At 32.8% G+C, this 16,730-nt stretch overlaps 1 protein-coding gene across 18 annotated transcripts in view; it reads right to left on the bottom strand.

Moving 5' to 3' along the window:
• Nucleotides 1-2,011: 2,011 nt before the first annotated feature.
• Nucleotides 2,012-16,730, bottom strand: part of Ppip5k2 (diphosphoinositol pentakisphosphate kinase 2) — a 66,768-nt gene continuing 52,049 nt past the window's right edge. For 7 of the 18 annotated variants that reach the window (XM_070030984.1, XM_070030980.1, XM_070030988.1 and 4 more), the window contains 5 exons: nt 16,371-16,490; nt 15,456-15,518; nt 11,786-11,926; nt 9,070-9,195; nt 2,012-3,605 (listed from right to left, as the gene is read on the bottom strand). In XM_070030984.1, the coding sequence (XP_069887085.1) occupies nt 3,493-3,605; nt 9,070-9,195; nt 11,786-11,926; nt 15,456-15,518; nt 16,371-16,490 (563 nt within the window). In that variant the 3' untranslated portion in view covers nt 2,012-3,492. Of the gene's footprint in view, nt 3,606-9,069; nt 9,196-11,280; nt 11,331-11,785; nt 11,927-15,455; nt 15,519-16,370; nt 16,491-16,730 lie in introns of those variants that run through there. The other 11 variants (XM_070030990.1, XM_070030989.1, XM_070030995.1 and 8 more) reach the window with 5 other exon arrangements.

Raw genomic sequence — 16,730 nt, forward strand, 5'->3', positions numbered from 1 at the left:
GGATTACAAATGTGACCCACCAGTGCCCAGCTTGGTCTTTTGCTTATGACATTACCATAAAGTGAATAAAAATTTGTTAATTTTGGCTCATTTGCCTTAAGTGTCTTCATAGTTCAGGCCGATAGTGATGAATAATTTGCAATGTATAGACCAACCAGCCTTCCATGATGAAGATCTGATTCAAAAAGCCAATGGTGCTGAGCCTTTGGGAGAACTGAACTCATCTTTGGGTGGACAGATGACCATTGAAGTTGTTTGATTAAATCATACTGAAGTGAACGACTTACTCTTTTATGATTGAAGAAGAATCATCAGCTTGGCTGAAGTGGTCATTAACAATGAAACAAGCAGCTTTGATTCTTACTGACATCTGTATCAGGGCTGTGATGGGGCACAACTGTGGGATACAGTTTATACTAAGCCAGAGGAAGAGAGTCCTTGATGACATTGTGGTTGATAGAATTGTGGCTGAAGCCAGCCCTGTAGACCTTTAGAAATGTGAAACAATAAATTTTCTTAGTGTAGGCAGTTTCAATTGGCATTTTTTACTTACAATGAAAAATACAGTTGCAGGTATCCAAGAAATTAAAAAGTAATAAAACCAGAGCATAGCGGCTGGGAAGGTGGCTGAGTGGTAAAGTGTTTGCCTTGCTTGCATGAGGCACTGGGTTCGATTCCTCAGCACCACACAAGCAGAAAAAGTCGGAAGTGGTGCTGTGGCTCAAGTGGTAGAGCGCTAGCCTTGAGCTGAAGGACAGTGCCCAGGCCGAGTTCAAACACCAAAAACAAAAACAAAACAAGAGCATACACCTCTCCATGTGTTTGTGTGTGTATATACATATATATGTATATAGACATATACACATGTGGATAAAACTTGATTATACTAATTTGTTAATTAAGAGCAATTTTAAAATTAAACCACAAAGAAAACCAATTAAAAACTAATTACAAATGTCAGTCAAATGTTAGCCAAACTAAAGTATAGATCATAATCTTAATATCTAACCTTGCAAATTACAGGATGCAAAGTATCCAATGGAAAATAAGAATTTTTTTTTGTGGGGGGGAGGGAAGCCTAGGGCTAAGTTGGACCCTTGTGCTTGTTTGTTAACAGCTGGCACTCTACTACTGGAGACATTTCTTAAGCCCAGGGTTTTTGGGGGTTTTTTTGTAGTTGTTTTTTGCAGATGGAATTTACATAGACTTTTCTGTCCAAGCTGCCTTTGATCTGTGATAATCTGATCTTGGCTACTTGAGTGGTTAGGATTATAGGTTTGAGTCATGAGCAGCTCACCTAGAATATTGTGTACCATGAAAAAGGTTAAAAATTTAATGCCACGAACTTAGCTGCATCATATAGAGGATTAAGGATGAAGAGTAAATTATGAATAACATCATAGGGTAGCTGGATAGTTTCCCAGGTTGGCCATTTTAACTCTACGATGGTTAGAATATTGGGCTATTATTGGAATTCCCTAGAATTTACTATTAATTCCCTCCCCCCAAACTCACCATCTACTGGAAATAGAGTCAAGTGAAAAAGAGGAATTAAGTCAAACTTCCACTACATAATAAACTATAATTTTAGCCCTGACATAGTTTTCATCCAACCATATAGTCTCAAAAGAAATAAAAGAAAAAACTAAAAAGGACAACGTAAGTCACTTTTTCCATTATTATGTAGAAAGTAAGACTTCACTGCAGTCATTAAACTCAACAGTTCTATTGTGTAGGTTAGAACATGTGCTTGCAAGAATCTGATTAGGTAGCCCAAACTACCCAAATTAGGTAGGTCACAAACTAATAATCTTCCAGCCTTGGCCTGCTGAGGGCTGAGGATGGAACTGCAGGTCCAGCTATAATTTCCAGTTTGTGAAGCAGTGAATTGCTCTACTACTGATGGCCAGTAAGCATTGTTATTTAATATCTAAATATTATTCAATATTAAAAAGTTTCTGCATTCTATTTTGAAAGCTAAGAAGAGAAAAAGAGAAAAATGTCACTCTGATAACTAGAAAGAAAATATTTTAATTGAATTCCACTTAAAAAATGTTTCCTTATCACCATGAATACATTAACCACATTCTCAACTTACATTCAATTGCTTACAAGACAAATCACCATATAATACATTTACATTCATGTGAAGTATATGAACTTATTTAATTGTATAGATTTTTTTACTTTTGTATCTGATGCCTTTCAAAGTGACTAACAGTAAGAAATAATATGCTAATTTCCTAAGACAGCTAATATAGGTTATTTAGGGTTAAAAGAGTCCCTTTGAAGAATTGAAATTTCATTCATACAGAGAAGTTCCAGTGATTTCTCTCAATATAAGCCTGAAGGTAAAATTTTACCAATTTCAGCTATGTAACTTGCAATGCATGACAGTTTTAGAAGGTTGCACTATTTGATTTATAGTTTAAGTCATTTCAAATGGTTCACAATTTTTATGCACTGAGGGGAAAGCACCAATAATTAGGATGACACATTTTTTCCACATCATGGATGAAATTATAACACAATGGTTTCAATTTCCCTTCAAAACGAATCACTTATTAAAAAGTGTATTTCCAAGGTTCAATCTTTGTTTTCTCAATGAGATTGACTGATGGACACAAAGATGACAATGGGTTAAAAAAAAAAAAAAGATGCTCTATATAATACCTGCTAACATAATGGACAATTTCCATTTTTTGAGCTGAGTTCCTTACAAAGAAACTGTAAATTAGATGCCTTTCTTGCCAGTATTAAAGCAAAAATTTCCTAGATGGTCAAGCACCTTTTATGGTAAGGAAATACATAAAGAAAATATTTTCTACAAAATAATATACAAATTTATGTGCATAAAGGTAGATTCCTCCCAACTGTATATGTACTATTTTCCAATAACTGGCAATAATAAGTCAAAGCATGGATTTAAAAATTAACCCATGCTATTATTCCAGTTATTAAATACTGCAGCATATATGTATGTCACTACAACTATTAAAACATTTTCTACTGCAAATAGCAATGAGATCTCTTTGGAAACATAATTGTGTAAAGTCTCCAATATGTACGTAATATTACCTATCAATTTTGCTAAGCTGAAAGCTTTTATAGCTAAGATACAACCTTATGGAGATACAAGTGTGTGCAGAGGCTACTGAATAAGGCTGTGCTTTGGTAAAGGCCAGCTGGGCTTTTATGTCCTTATTCCAGATACATAGTAAGTATTGTATTAGTAACGCTAGAGATCTCTCACAAATGGTACTACTCACAGAATGATAAACATTTTCAGACCATGACAGAACTTCTGTCATGAATATAAACAAAGAACCTTCTAGGCTATAAAGAGTTTCTATATGAATACAGAAATGTATACAGGAAACAAATTATTTGCTTTGACAGTTTTCAGTCAAGATTTATTATACATTTGTTTTTACTGTACAAGTGCTTTTTTCTAAAAACAAGAGGTTCCAGTTTCTGCTTCTCATTTTTGCTTCATTTCTTTTTCCCACTGCTTTTTTTGGGTTCAGGCACTTCTGGTTTGATAGCTACACTCTTTTTTCGAGATGAAGTATTAGGAAGACCCGAACCAGAAGGTCCACTGGCAGCTATACAAAAAGAAAAATGACTGCTTAGATTTACGCGGGAATCCAGAGTCTGCACTATCATTATACTGTTGAAGGACAGAGTAATTGTTACCACTGTAGAGCAAATGAATCCTAAAACATTTTTTACTTTTAGAATCTAGAAAAAAATAGAGAAAATAAATAACAATAGGCTGTTTGTAATTCATTTTTATCTTTTCCTTTTTGTTGGTCATGGGGCTTGAACTCTGGGCCTTGGTGCTATCCCTCAGCTCTTCAGCTCAAGGCTAGCATTCTACCACTTGAGCCACAGCGCCACTTCCAGTTTTTTGGCAGTTTATTGGAGATAAGAGTCTCACAGACTACCCTTGTTGGGCTGGGTTTGAACTGCAATCCTCAGATCTCAGCCTCCTGAGTAGTTAGGATTACAAGAGTGAGCTACTGGCTCCCTGCTCCATATATCATTTTCAAATATATACTTGTCCAGCTTTTTACCTTAGCTTACGATAGCAGTTGCCTGCTAGTATTTTTTTAAGATATTTGGTTAGAACCATAGACTTAATGAATAAAACTAAATTTAACATTTTCCTTATTAACAATCAATTTTCTCCTGTATCTTCTATCGCATTACTATCATTACTCATTACTAGGTTAGAAAGTTAAAAAAAAGAAACATTCTTGACTTCAGACTCATTTTTCCCACACCTGAACCAATATCAATACCTATTGTTTTAAGTGCAGTTGCACTTAAAACATGAGAGGAGTTGTTGGAAAAATGAGAGCCTAGGAAGGAAAAATCAGAGACAAAAATTTTGTATGTGAACCTTGATCAATGTTTGGGGTTAGCCGATTTAAGCTCCAAATGGCTTGGCTAAGGCTTTAAGAAGTAAAGTGAAATTTGAGTTGCCAGTCACTTCAACTGACATAGATTTGCAACTAAGTTGATCAAATGGTGAACTCTTTGCTTTAAAAATAATCAACAGCAACAACAAAATATTCTTTGGAGCACTAGAAGTGAAAGAACAGAATCTAGTCTCTACAACATACCATTCTTAATATCCAGAACATAGTCCTAAATTATTGAACACAGAAAAAACATCTTTTTCCGTAAAGAATGATCAAGATGAGCTATCAATAGGCGACATTTTTAAAGCAGCAACTTTATGCTGTAGAAAAATATGCTTACAAAAATAAAAATGAGAAATTTTCTACAGACTAAATAATGTAGAATAAAATACCTAAAATGAAAATTGGCTGAGCTTACCAACAAAAGGAGGACAGGTAAAAGTAATGAGAATTATTACAAGAAGAAACAAAGGAAGACTTCAGCATAAACAAATTGTTGAAACTCAAACATAAAAAACATGGAAATCAAGCAGAAAAACTAAAAAAAACACTGTATACCTGGGAAAGAATTCAAATTGACTAAAAGTTCTCATTGGAAACAATAGGAACCAGAAAACAGAAGAAATTCTTTAGAAGTGCAGAAAAATGAAGATAAACAAAAAGCTATCATTTTATTTAGAATTCTCAATCTATAAAAATTAGATATAGAATGAACTTGCGAGAATTCAGAAGAGAACTTTTTTTTTGGTAATATGTGGTTTCTATTTTTAAAAAAATGCTAATGGCCTTAAGGCAAAGGAAACCAGAATTAAAAAAAAAAATAGTCAATGTGTGGATAATTATAGGATTTTCTTTCTCCTCTAAATTTTTTAAAAATAAATATGATTATTTAAATCAAGTGCCATAGTGCTGTAGTTTAGTGATTATGTATGGGAGTTATATATGGCATGCAGGAAAGGTGGACAAATTTATACAACTTCATACTTATAGAAAGATAACCCAATGTAAGGTCATAAAACAAGTCTCACATTTAAACAACTGAAATCATATAGTGGGTTTTGTAATTTAATAGAATTAAATAAAAATTGTTAAAAAAAGATATCTAACTCCCACCCAAATAATTGGATTTTAAATCATTATAACCCTAAGTGCTTCACAAATCAATGAAATTACATTTATTTCTATATTATTATATGTATTTAACTATATAATAAAAATACAAAATAACAATTTTTGGCTTTTTAATTTACTTAAAGTATTTAGAGGGAAAGTTAGAGCTTTAAATTTTGTTTAGCAAGAGAAGAAATAACCGTCAATGATCTAAGAAACTAGAAACTGGATAAAAATAAACCCAAAGTGGAAAAAAAAATAAAAGAGAAATAATTTTCATATACAACAGAAAAAAATATGTGATAAAGTTGGCCCTTTGAAAAGGCCAATAACACTGAAAAATCTCTAATAAAACTAATAAAAACTTCCTAGTATTAAAGAGGGGTTAACACAGTCATTTAAAAAACTCATAAAAACTGATGCTGTCTCTCACACCTATAATCCCAGCCACTAGAAAAGTTGAAATTGGGAAGATTATAGTTCCAGGCTAGTTTAGACAAAAAAGTTCATGAGACATTTCGACCGTCCAAGCTGTTTGTGCTGGCATGCATAAATAGGAGGATTTTGATCCTGTCCAGCCAGGGTAAAAAGTGAGGCCCTTTCTAAAGAATAATCAGAGTAAAAGCAGAGTTGTGGTTCAACCAATAGTAAATAAATGCCCATCAAGTACAAAGCCCAGAGTTCAAACCCTAGTAGTTTCCCACAAAAAAGAGACAAGAGATTAACTGGGAAAAAAATGAGTAAATTACTTAAAAAATGAAAATTGAAAAGTCTGACATAAAAATGAAACAGAAAATTACTTCTATCAAACTTTTAAAGAAGAAATAAAATAACTGACAAAAATCTCATAGAAACCAAAAGGAGGAATACTTCTCAAATCATTTAATGAAAACAGCACTAACCTGATAGTAAAACACACAAAAAAGTCATTACTTAAAAAATACAGAGTAAAATCTTTAAAAAATATAGATACAAAAATCCTCCCAACTGAATTGACTCACTAATTTTGTGGGTTTTTTTTTTTTTGGCTGTTTTGATGTTTATGTGACACATCACGATCAAGTAAGGTAAGGTTCATCTCAGAAATGCCATATTAGCTAAGCATTTGAAAAGCCATTTACACCACATATACTACCATTTTAACATTCTTATTTTAAAATGCTCATGAAATAATGGGTTTATTGTGTGTTTAATATGTAAAGAATCATAACTCATTCAAATCCTAGGGAACTGGGCTGGAGCATTTGTCTAGCCTTTGTGAAGCTGTAGGTTTGATGCTCACCAATGCTAAGACAAAATAAATGAACAAATAATACAAATGCTAGGTTCAGTGACTACTAGCTTTGTCGACTGGTGTAAGTCACCATCTTAATGGTAATTTTTCTATAGTAACTTCCTCAAAAAAAGGAACTACACAAATTTCAGTTGTCTTGTGTATGGAATGAAATTTAAGATACTTACCTTAAACACTAGTACCTTAAACACTAGTTTTTGTTGTTGATTTTAGGACAGGGTACTGCTATGTGGTCCAGGCTGTCCATGAACCAAGACACAGCTGCATCAACCTCCTGAGTGCTAGGATTACTGGTGTGTACCAAGATGTCTGCCTATCATTGTAGCTAAATTTTCTGATTATAATATGCAAGGTTCAATCTATTTAAAATACTGATTTCAAAGCCTAGGTATTTAGTGGGAGCTATATTCAGGTGTGATAGAACAAATGAGTAGTACAGAATATCACTGATGCACTTGTTTTCACAATCATATAAATATATCATCAATGGTGGAGGATGAGTTGGGTCTAGAATGATGGAAAGGTTTAAGAATTTAGGGGGAAAACTGTCACAAGGGCTAGGAGGATTTATTTGGGCAAAGGTAAAGAGTTTGGTTATAATAAAACAGTAATAATGGCAGCTCATATTTAGTGAGTGTTTATAAGATGTGCCAAGTATATTACTCTATGTTATTATATTTATCTCGGACAATTTTATGAAGGGGGTACCATTATCATACTTTTATTACTTCAAGACTGGATTAATGTGGTTAAGAAAATTATTCAAGATAATATAGCTACTAAGTAGCAGAGCTGAACTATTAACGTGGGTTCTGTAAGCTTCTAAGTACAATCTCTTTTTATGTTTTATTGTTTATGTGGTCCTAGAGTTTGAATTCAGGGTCTGGGCTCTATGCACTGAGTTTGTTTGCTTGAGGCTAGCACTCTACCACTTGAGCCACAGCTCTACTGTTTTTTTGCTAGTTAATTGGAGATAAGAGTTACTTTCCTGCCATGGCTGGCTTTGGACTTCAGTCTTCAGCTATCAGTCGCCTGAATAGCTAGGATTATAGACATGAGCCACAGGTGCCTAGCTAAATACAATTCTTACTAGAGGATTATTTAAAAATGTTAGAAGAGGGCTGGGAAGGGGGCTCAGTGGTAGAGTGCTTGCCTTACATGTATGATGCCTTGGGTTGGAGTCCTTAGCACCACATAAGTAGAAAAAGCCGGAAGTGGTGCTGTGGCTCAAGTGGTTAAGTTCTAGCTTTGAGCTGAAGAGCTGAGGGAGAGCACTCAGGCCCAGAGTTCAGGCCCATGAAAAAAGACAAAAAGACAAAAAGACAAAAAAAAAAAAAAAAAAAAAAAAAGCCGGGTGCTGGTGGCTCATGCCTGTAATCCTAGCTACTCAGGAGGCTGAGATCTGAGGATCGTGGTTCAAAGCCAGCCCGGGCAGAGAAGTCTGAGGATCTTGGTTCAAAGCCAGCCCGGGCAGGGAAGTCTGTGAAACTCCTATCTTCAATAAACCACCAGAAAACCGGAAGTGGCACTGTAGCTCAAGTGGTAGAGTGCTAACCTTGAGCTGAAGAGCTGAGGGACAGTGCTCAGGCCCAGAGTTCAAGCCCCACGACTTACCCTCGTCCAAAAAAAATTAGAAGGGAAATAAATGACATTTCCCATGAGGTTAACATCAAAAGCAATGGAGCTGTAAGAATTTCTGAGAAAAAGACTCAAGAAAAGAAATAATGAACAAGATGAGACTGTTTCTGTCTCATCTTGAAGCAAGAGAATTAGAGACATGGAAAAAGCACTAAGATAAAGTAGTACCTTTAAAGATGTACTAAGAGAAACAACAATAAAATATGCCAACAAGTCAAAAAAACACTGATGAAAGATAATTTAATTTGGTAGTCAAATTGAGAATGGAGACAAGGAAAAAAAACATGTAAAATGTAAAAATTGAAGAAAATCTGTAAACTAATTTAAGAAAAGTATGAGTTTGAAACCATTTTATTAAGAGAAATAAGTACATGGAAAAGGAAATAAGTACCAGACTAGAAGAGAAGGAGAGATAACAGAAATAAAAATATATACAAATAGACTATGATAATAGATTTTGAATGTTGAAGAATATTATTCAAGAAAGTACTAGAAAATGTAATGATCCCACTTATGAACAGATTTTACATTTAAAAAGAAAAGTATTATCATTCCTGCAACAACTGCCATTCAGAATCCACAAACTCACACATTCCTAACCTGCTTTCTGGCTTGCTTTAGTAGTCTTTAAGGTAGTTGATGGTGTTGGTAGAATCTTTGTAGGTGTATATGTATTTAGAGATATTTTTCTTCTTTGGACTGGACTGGATCGTGAGACAGTATAGGCTGGAACAAGATCAAATGAACAAAAATCAAACATGAAAAGTTAATAATTCTTGCCAATTCTACATTCACACTGTAGAAGTGTTTTCATGACATAATTTAGTGACTCTAAAAGATGCATAATAATTGACATAAATAGTAGTAGTAGATAATAGACATAGTAAAGTCTACAGAGTAAATTCAGTAAAATCATCTTTCTCATAAAAAAAGTTCTCTCATGGTCTTATCAAAATAGATATTTTGCTCATATTATAAACGCTTTGCCAGTATGAATGCCAACAAGAATAAAGTAACATACTGAGTTTTACCTTGCATGATACAAACTGAGGCACTTAAGGGATGGCTGAGAGCTGATGGCATAGTTTTATTCTTGCTACAACAGTTTGTAACTTCTAAGTCTGAGTTTCAATAATCAATGAAGATTCGAGTAATGACTGTATCAATCTGAGAGTATACTATAACTACATTATATATAGTTAAGCAATCATCTTGCATTCCTGTTTTACCCAGCTGAGATTTATCATCATGAAAGGGAGGGAATTTGGAAGTTGTTTTATACACTCCATAGTACTGCTTTCTAGCCAAAATGGAGAGGACAGAGTGGGGCAAAAAGAAAATGCTCTATCAGTTAAAACCATGTCATAGTGTCTCTGCTCTTATTAAGTGCAAAAAATGTAACTATAGTATATTAAGTAAATATCAACTCGTAGGTAATCTAAACCATATAAAATTCAGATAATTCCTTCATTCAAAAAGAATGAAAAAAAAAAAACACCCTCATAATCTAGAAGATCTGAATGTGTCTGGCTCAACGAAGTAGTTAATAGTTAATAGTCCTCAATTATGTCTATGCTTTTTTTTTCCATTTAAACTGTAAACTTTCCTCAAATTATTAAAAAACAATGGATCAATGCACATAAATATTCTGGATGAAGAGCCATAGTAAACTCAAGCTCTCACCATTTAACTTTTTCTCTTTCTGATGGATACCAAAGATTTTTGGGAATAAAAGGTTCTTTCATGTAGACCAAAAATCTACATTATTGGTTAAAGTTTACCTACTTCTATGAGCTGCATAAAGTAACTAACTTTTTCATCTAGTTTTCTTAACAATGAAATTTTAAGAGAGCTAGAAAGACTTGGGATATAATTTGGACCCAAGTTATAGAGAAGAGTTAATTAGCACACCTGCAAGTTGAATCTAATAGCCTTTGCTCCATTAGTATATCTTATTAATACACTTTGATGAACTGAATTCATTACAAAAATGAAGCTGTCATCAAGTAACACTATTACAGAATATACTTTAAAAGATTATCTTTTTCTAACTATTCCATTAAAATTCTGTCAGAACAGTCAGCATTATTATACTACATTGAAATTGTACACTGTAAATCTTCCAAAATTAAACAGTATTGATATCTACTCCACACACTTATGTACTTACTGGAAGCTCTTTCAAGATTGAAAATTTGAAATCCTTATCCCAAGGAAGCAATGGCTTATCAAGTATAAGGCAAAGGAGTAAACTACAATTTATTTAGATGATTTTGAGGAAGCGGCATTGCTTATTCTACTTCCTTAGAAGTAACATAAAAAGAGATGAACTCCTTTCCTTTTCCTGGTTTTGACTTTGTAGCTGTTACTTTATTTGGAATATTATCGATGCTTGGTATCAGATACATTTCACATGCAAAAATCTGAAATTAAAAAATCTTTCCAACAGTTATCTCTAAAGTTTAATGGCTAGAAAAGCAAGGTCTTATCACTGAAGAAAAGTATTCTTTCTTAAAATTGATGCTGACTTAACTGGAAATTCTAACATGTTTAGAGATGTTATACAGAAAAAAATGACTTTCCACACAAAATAAGTTAGTCAAAGCAATTTCCAAAATGACAGGTCTCAAAATAGTGTTACTTTATGTTCAATGTTACAATAGATATTTTTCTTTTAAAAAAATGAAAGAAAAAAAAGCTTTAGCAAATCTGAGTTACTGTGTTTTTTCCAGTACTTCATCATTTTTATGTTCTAACTTAACTATACTTTTCCAAAGGGAGGTAAAGGATACAATAGTTTGTAAAACTTACTTAGTCAATGCCTTCTGTTCATACAAATGAATAAATTCTTCAGAATATTTCTAAGAAACATAAAAAAATTACTGTCCTAAGTTGTTATTTTTTAATAAGAGCTATTTCCTACTTACTTACCCAAACTAGTAAGAGGAGGGGCATGTGTGTATGTGTGAGTTCACAGGAACTATCCTGTGGACTGATTATTCTTTAAATTATGTTAGAAATTATTTTTTTTGTTTTTTTTTAGAAATTATTTTTTAATATGATAATAAATTATATGAATGTAAGATTTCTAGCAAATATATTTCTACAAAAGATTATGGCTCTACATTATACTGTTGCTGGATTGTAGATATTTCTTTTATACAAGAAAGTGACTGGAGGAGAAATCAAGAAAAATAGTACATTGTACATTATACCCTTTCCCTCCTAAAGTTCTACTCATTCCAAGTATTACTTAAGTTTATATTTTTACATTATCTACTGCCCAACAATGAAATATGAAGGTAAATCTTCCTACACATTTCAGGAGTCTTGTCTAGAGCTTCACTTGATGGAGAAGCAATGAAAGCAAGAAAGTCATCCACCTGCTTTAAAGATAGCGCATTGTGAAGAGTTTCTAGAGGACAAATAGACGGCACCATGGAATACAATTCAAAGCCTACAAGAGAAAAAAAACAAAAACAAAAATGAAAAGTAAAATTGAGTATTTTTAAAACTGATAACTAAAAAGGAAGAGAACCATTGTTTAGAAGTGGAAAATTTAGGTATTTCCAAGTTAACACATGCAAACACACAGATGTCTCAAGTCATGACACCAGATGCTCTGCAATATGGAGTTGAAACAAGATGTAACAAAGATTTCAGTTTAGATGTAATCACATAATACATCATGAGCACAATTTCCTGCTATATTGATACAACCTAAGAATAAGACTTAAAAGGGGAAAAACCAAAGAGGAAAAATACATTTTTTTTTAAACTGGAGATTGAACCCAGGCCTTCTATTTGCAGTGTTCTACCACTGAGCCACATCCCAGCCCTTAATTTTTACTTTTTTTTTTAAATTCTGAGACAAGGCTTCCCTAAGTTGCCTAGACTGACTTTGAACTTGTATCTATCCCAGAAATGCCTCAAACTTTGCCTCCTGAGCAGCTGAGATTACAGGTGTGTGACATCATGCCTGGCTCAGTTTTGTCTTTCAAAGCCGAATCTTTTCAATAGGTGAATAAGATGATGTCATGGTGTGTACCTCATGCCAGAATGGTAAGGGTAATTTCTTGTCAAGTAAACCATTACTTATGAAGAATGAATTTCCTGTACTGAATTAACACCAATAATTTCTATTATTAGAAATCTTTGGTGAGTGCTTAGGTCAAATAAGTAAGCAATACAAGATAGAAATATGTCCATATTTAACAGTGACACAGAAATATAAAAAAATTCATGAAACCACCATGCAGATATGCATTAATATGTATATATTAATATAGTTATTAACATATATTAATATGTATTAATCAGTAAGAAGCAAAGGCACTTAAACACAGTTTAATTTACAAAAATAAGATACAGGTTATTCACTTTTAAGAAAATTTTCACTTAAAGCTTATTCAACTGAATGTTTTTAAAAATTGCTTTTACATACTCTTAAAAGTATCAAGTTTTTCTGCATCCATTTTCCCAAAAGTTCAGACTAATTCTCCTTCAAAGAAATAAATTTTTTACTCTCACATAAAAATCCAATACAGTATTTAAAAAGTAAAAATTAGTAATATACAGACTGCTTCAACAGGCATGTGCTCATTTAAGAGTGGATTATTATTTTATTTATCTAAATTTTGAGAGAAATATTCACCCATAACGTCTGAAATTTTAAACTAGGATAGGGAAACTGATGAAAAGAAATCTAATTTTCCTATATAAACAATTTACAAAAATGATGTTTAATTTTCAGATGCAAACAGAAACATGACAACACATTTCACATACTTCAAAACAACAAAACCTAAAAATATAACAGCAGCTAAAACATCTCAGTTAAGTACTGAAGAAATTAGGCTTGTACATTACATTTTTTTAGTATAAAATTCATGCAAACAAGCTCAAATCCTTTCTTTGCATTACATTAAACTTGACATGTGTTTTTCTCCTTTCCCCAGGATGTTCATATCTTTGGTAATTATTATTGTCTTTCATTTGTCTGCTAGATTTTATAAGTCAAATGACAATACAATAACGTTTCTCTGGACTACATTTTTTTCACCATTTATCTTTAGTGTAAATTAGTTTAATGTGTAATGAAAAGTTTAGTGAGAAGTTTAAAAAGCCACTCTGCTGACATGTTTAGAAGCCATGAAAACATACCACTGGAGCCTAGAATTTCCACAGGGGAAACAGACCAGCACCTATAGAGGTGTAGTGTTCTGCACACAGGCCCCGAAAACAAGGGAAAGCACTGCCAGAAGACACTTGTCTCAGCATGTTCCTTGAACTAAAGATGAAGGAAGGGTAAGTCCATGATATATGTTAAATATGGAAATAACATGAAAGTTATATGGAAAAAAAGGTAAGTGAAAGATTCAAATGACAATTCATAGGACAGATAGACAACAACCATAGCATCAAAAAAACTTGAAAAAAATAATTCTACAAGGGTGTAACACCGTTTAAAATAAACGTATTAGCTACCTTACTTATTAACTATAACCCCTCTGCACATGAATTTGTAATAAAAAAGATTTGCATTAAAAAAGAAATACTTCTAGAATTTAAAGGAATGTGTTTTATATGTACTGAGTTGTATAATGTATGAAAAGTAACATTAAAAAAGAAAAGCCTAAATCAAAGCAATAAAATTAATCTATTTTCACTTTAATCTAACATATGTATTACTATTTTTTTATTCTCAGTTAAATGCAGTTCTCCCATATAAAACCTGCAATACTGGCTTTAAAACACATAAGTACACATAGTCCACTACTGATATTCATCTTAAAATTTTACTTTTTTCTTGTGACTTGTACTTTACTTCTGAGAGGTTCTTACGGATACTTTTTTTTTTAAAGTACCATTTAAATAGCTGTAATAGAAGAAAGCAGGTTAGGCTTTAAAGCTAAACTTTTACTTGAGGATGAGATCTTATTTCACCTTCAAGCAGTATTAATGCACTGTAATCTAGATGTGTTGTTAAAGGAATCCCCAAAGGAAGAAATGACCACAAACAGCTGAATCCTTAAATATCATAAAAGTTTGTGCTTTTAAAAATTTTTAATTAAAAGTTTGAAAGTAAAAATAAGAATAAAAAGAGCTCCATAGGTGAAAATATTTTAATATTACTTATTAAAACAATACTTTGGAACTTAAATATTTTTTAAAAATCTTAAACCACAAGCTCATTATTTATTTAGGAAGCTATAATACAACAGCAATTCAACTTATAAATTATGGCCAAGAAACATGTTCCTATTTAGCTCCAAAAATTGAATGTAGCTCAATTGTTTCTCTAGATTTTGAGTCTTCTTCCTACCTAGAAATTCTCCACATTTTAAGAAAAAGCAGTATGCCAGAGGAAGTGGTTGTTTGGAAATAGCAAACTATATTGTAACATAAGGACAAGCAAATGCTGCAGTTTCCAGAGTGCTCCAGACCAAGTCCAGTTCTGCTTTAGACAAATAGCCAGGGACAGTAATACACAGGGACACCTGCATGAGCTGGTTTCCTGGAAATTTTTAAAGACATTTCTCATTTGGCTCTTTGACATGGGTTGCTCTGTATTTTTATTAACTATCTCAGTAATCAAAACCATGTGACCAGGAAAGGAATTAGGAAGGAAATTTAAAAAAATTAAAATTATTAAGAATTAAGAACAAATTAAGAAATACTGATTGTATTTAAAAATCTGTATAAACTGATTACTTAAAAATTAGAATTTTCAGGTGTTAATTTAGGATTAAAATTCATTATTGTGGTCATTTAAATGTTTGATGAGTAATGTGAAATTACTATGAAATTACAACTGAAAAAAAAAGAGCTAGACAGTATCAATAATTTGGGCAAGTAATAAATTGGAACTATATGCCAATTAAAATTAAGGATGGAGAATGATACTGTATATCCCAGTCAAATAAAAGAAAAATTAAAAAGGGATGAAGCAGGGGAGTATCTTTTAAAATAAAAGCAAAACGTACCATTGGTTGGGTGTCGAGCAAATGAGATAGAAAACCTTTTAACAGCAGAACCGCGTGTGGCGTCTGAGAAAGAGAAAAACAGGTACCTGAAATTTGTAATAGCTGCCAAAAGAACACTTAACAAAAAGAGGGAAAAACAAATATATGAGGAGGTTAGAGTTAGGTGACATGCAGAAGGGACAGTGAGAGAAAGTAATAAGCCAAATACTGGTTAAAAGCAGTAAACTGGCTTGATGACAGAGGAAAAATGTTTAAAGAAATACATAAAGAAAGAAAAGCAGGATGAGCTGGCAGTTCAGGTAAACCCATGTTGTAATAACTAACGTAAACTCATGTATATATTTGAAGAAACACTGGTTGTGAAAGAGCTAAAAAGCTTCCTGGTGAACAAAAGGGACACATTTTCTGTGAATCTCAAAAGTATTTTGAGTATCAAAATATCAAAAGTTACATTAACAACAGTACAGGACTTCCTTTAGCTAGGGATCTTAAATATTCTTATTCTATGTTCATTTTATGAAAACATCACCTATGTATTTTTTGTATTAATAAACATGACATTTGCTTTAGTTTGTCAATATCAGAGGTTAACAATGAACAAAAGTTTAAGATGAAAAAAAGTTAATTCTTGTAATATGGATTATCAGTTATCTAAAAGAAGATCATAATGAAGCTTTTTATTTTCCATTTATAGCAAGCTGCTTATTGTATAAGTTCTACAAGTTTAACTACAGGTTTTAACTGTTTGATCAAAGATAGATTTGAGCTGTGGAAAACAGAGAGCACTAGAAGTCATTTATGAAAAGGATGATAGGATTCCACGCTGGCCTTAGACTTGCTTTTGAGAAACACTGCTCATGGGTGTGTGCGTGGGTGTAGGTATGAGTTTGTTTGAGTGTGCATATGTGCACATACCATCTATGCAGCCAGAAGAAGTCAGCTTTTTACGATGAGTACGAGCATAATCTTGTAGGTTAGGAGCGCTTGAAGAACCCCCGAGCACTGAGGTGCTAAACAGGCCCGAACAGTGAGACCCTGATGGAAGTTAGAGAAAATACATACAAAAACGGGTGTTCTTCCATTCACATTGGGAAATCATGCAGCATGCAGTTAACATGGTCTTACAAACACACAGGTAGCCTGTGGCAGGGCCTTGAACAGGCTCACATATGCTTGCAGTTTTAATAGTGATAGTTTTAATACAAGGCTTTTGATAAGCACTATTATATATCAAATTTACAAATGAGGCAAACAGTGCTGGAAAAAATGCTACCT

This window comes from Dipodomys merriami, unplaced genomic scaffold (assembly GCF_024711535.1).
Source record: "Dipodomys merriami isolate MVZ:Mamm:240054 unplaced genomic scaffold, mDipMer1.0.p SCAF_20, whole genome shotgun sequence".
Taxonomy (NCBI): Eukaryota; Metazoa; Chordata; class Mammalia; order Rodentia; family Heteromyidae; genus Dipodomys; species Dipodomys merriami.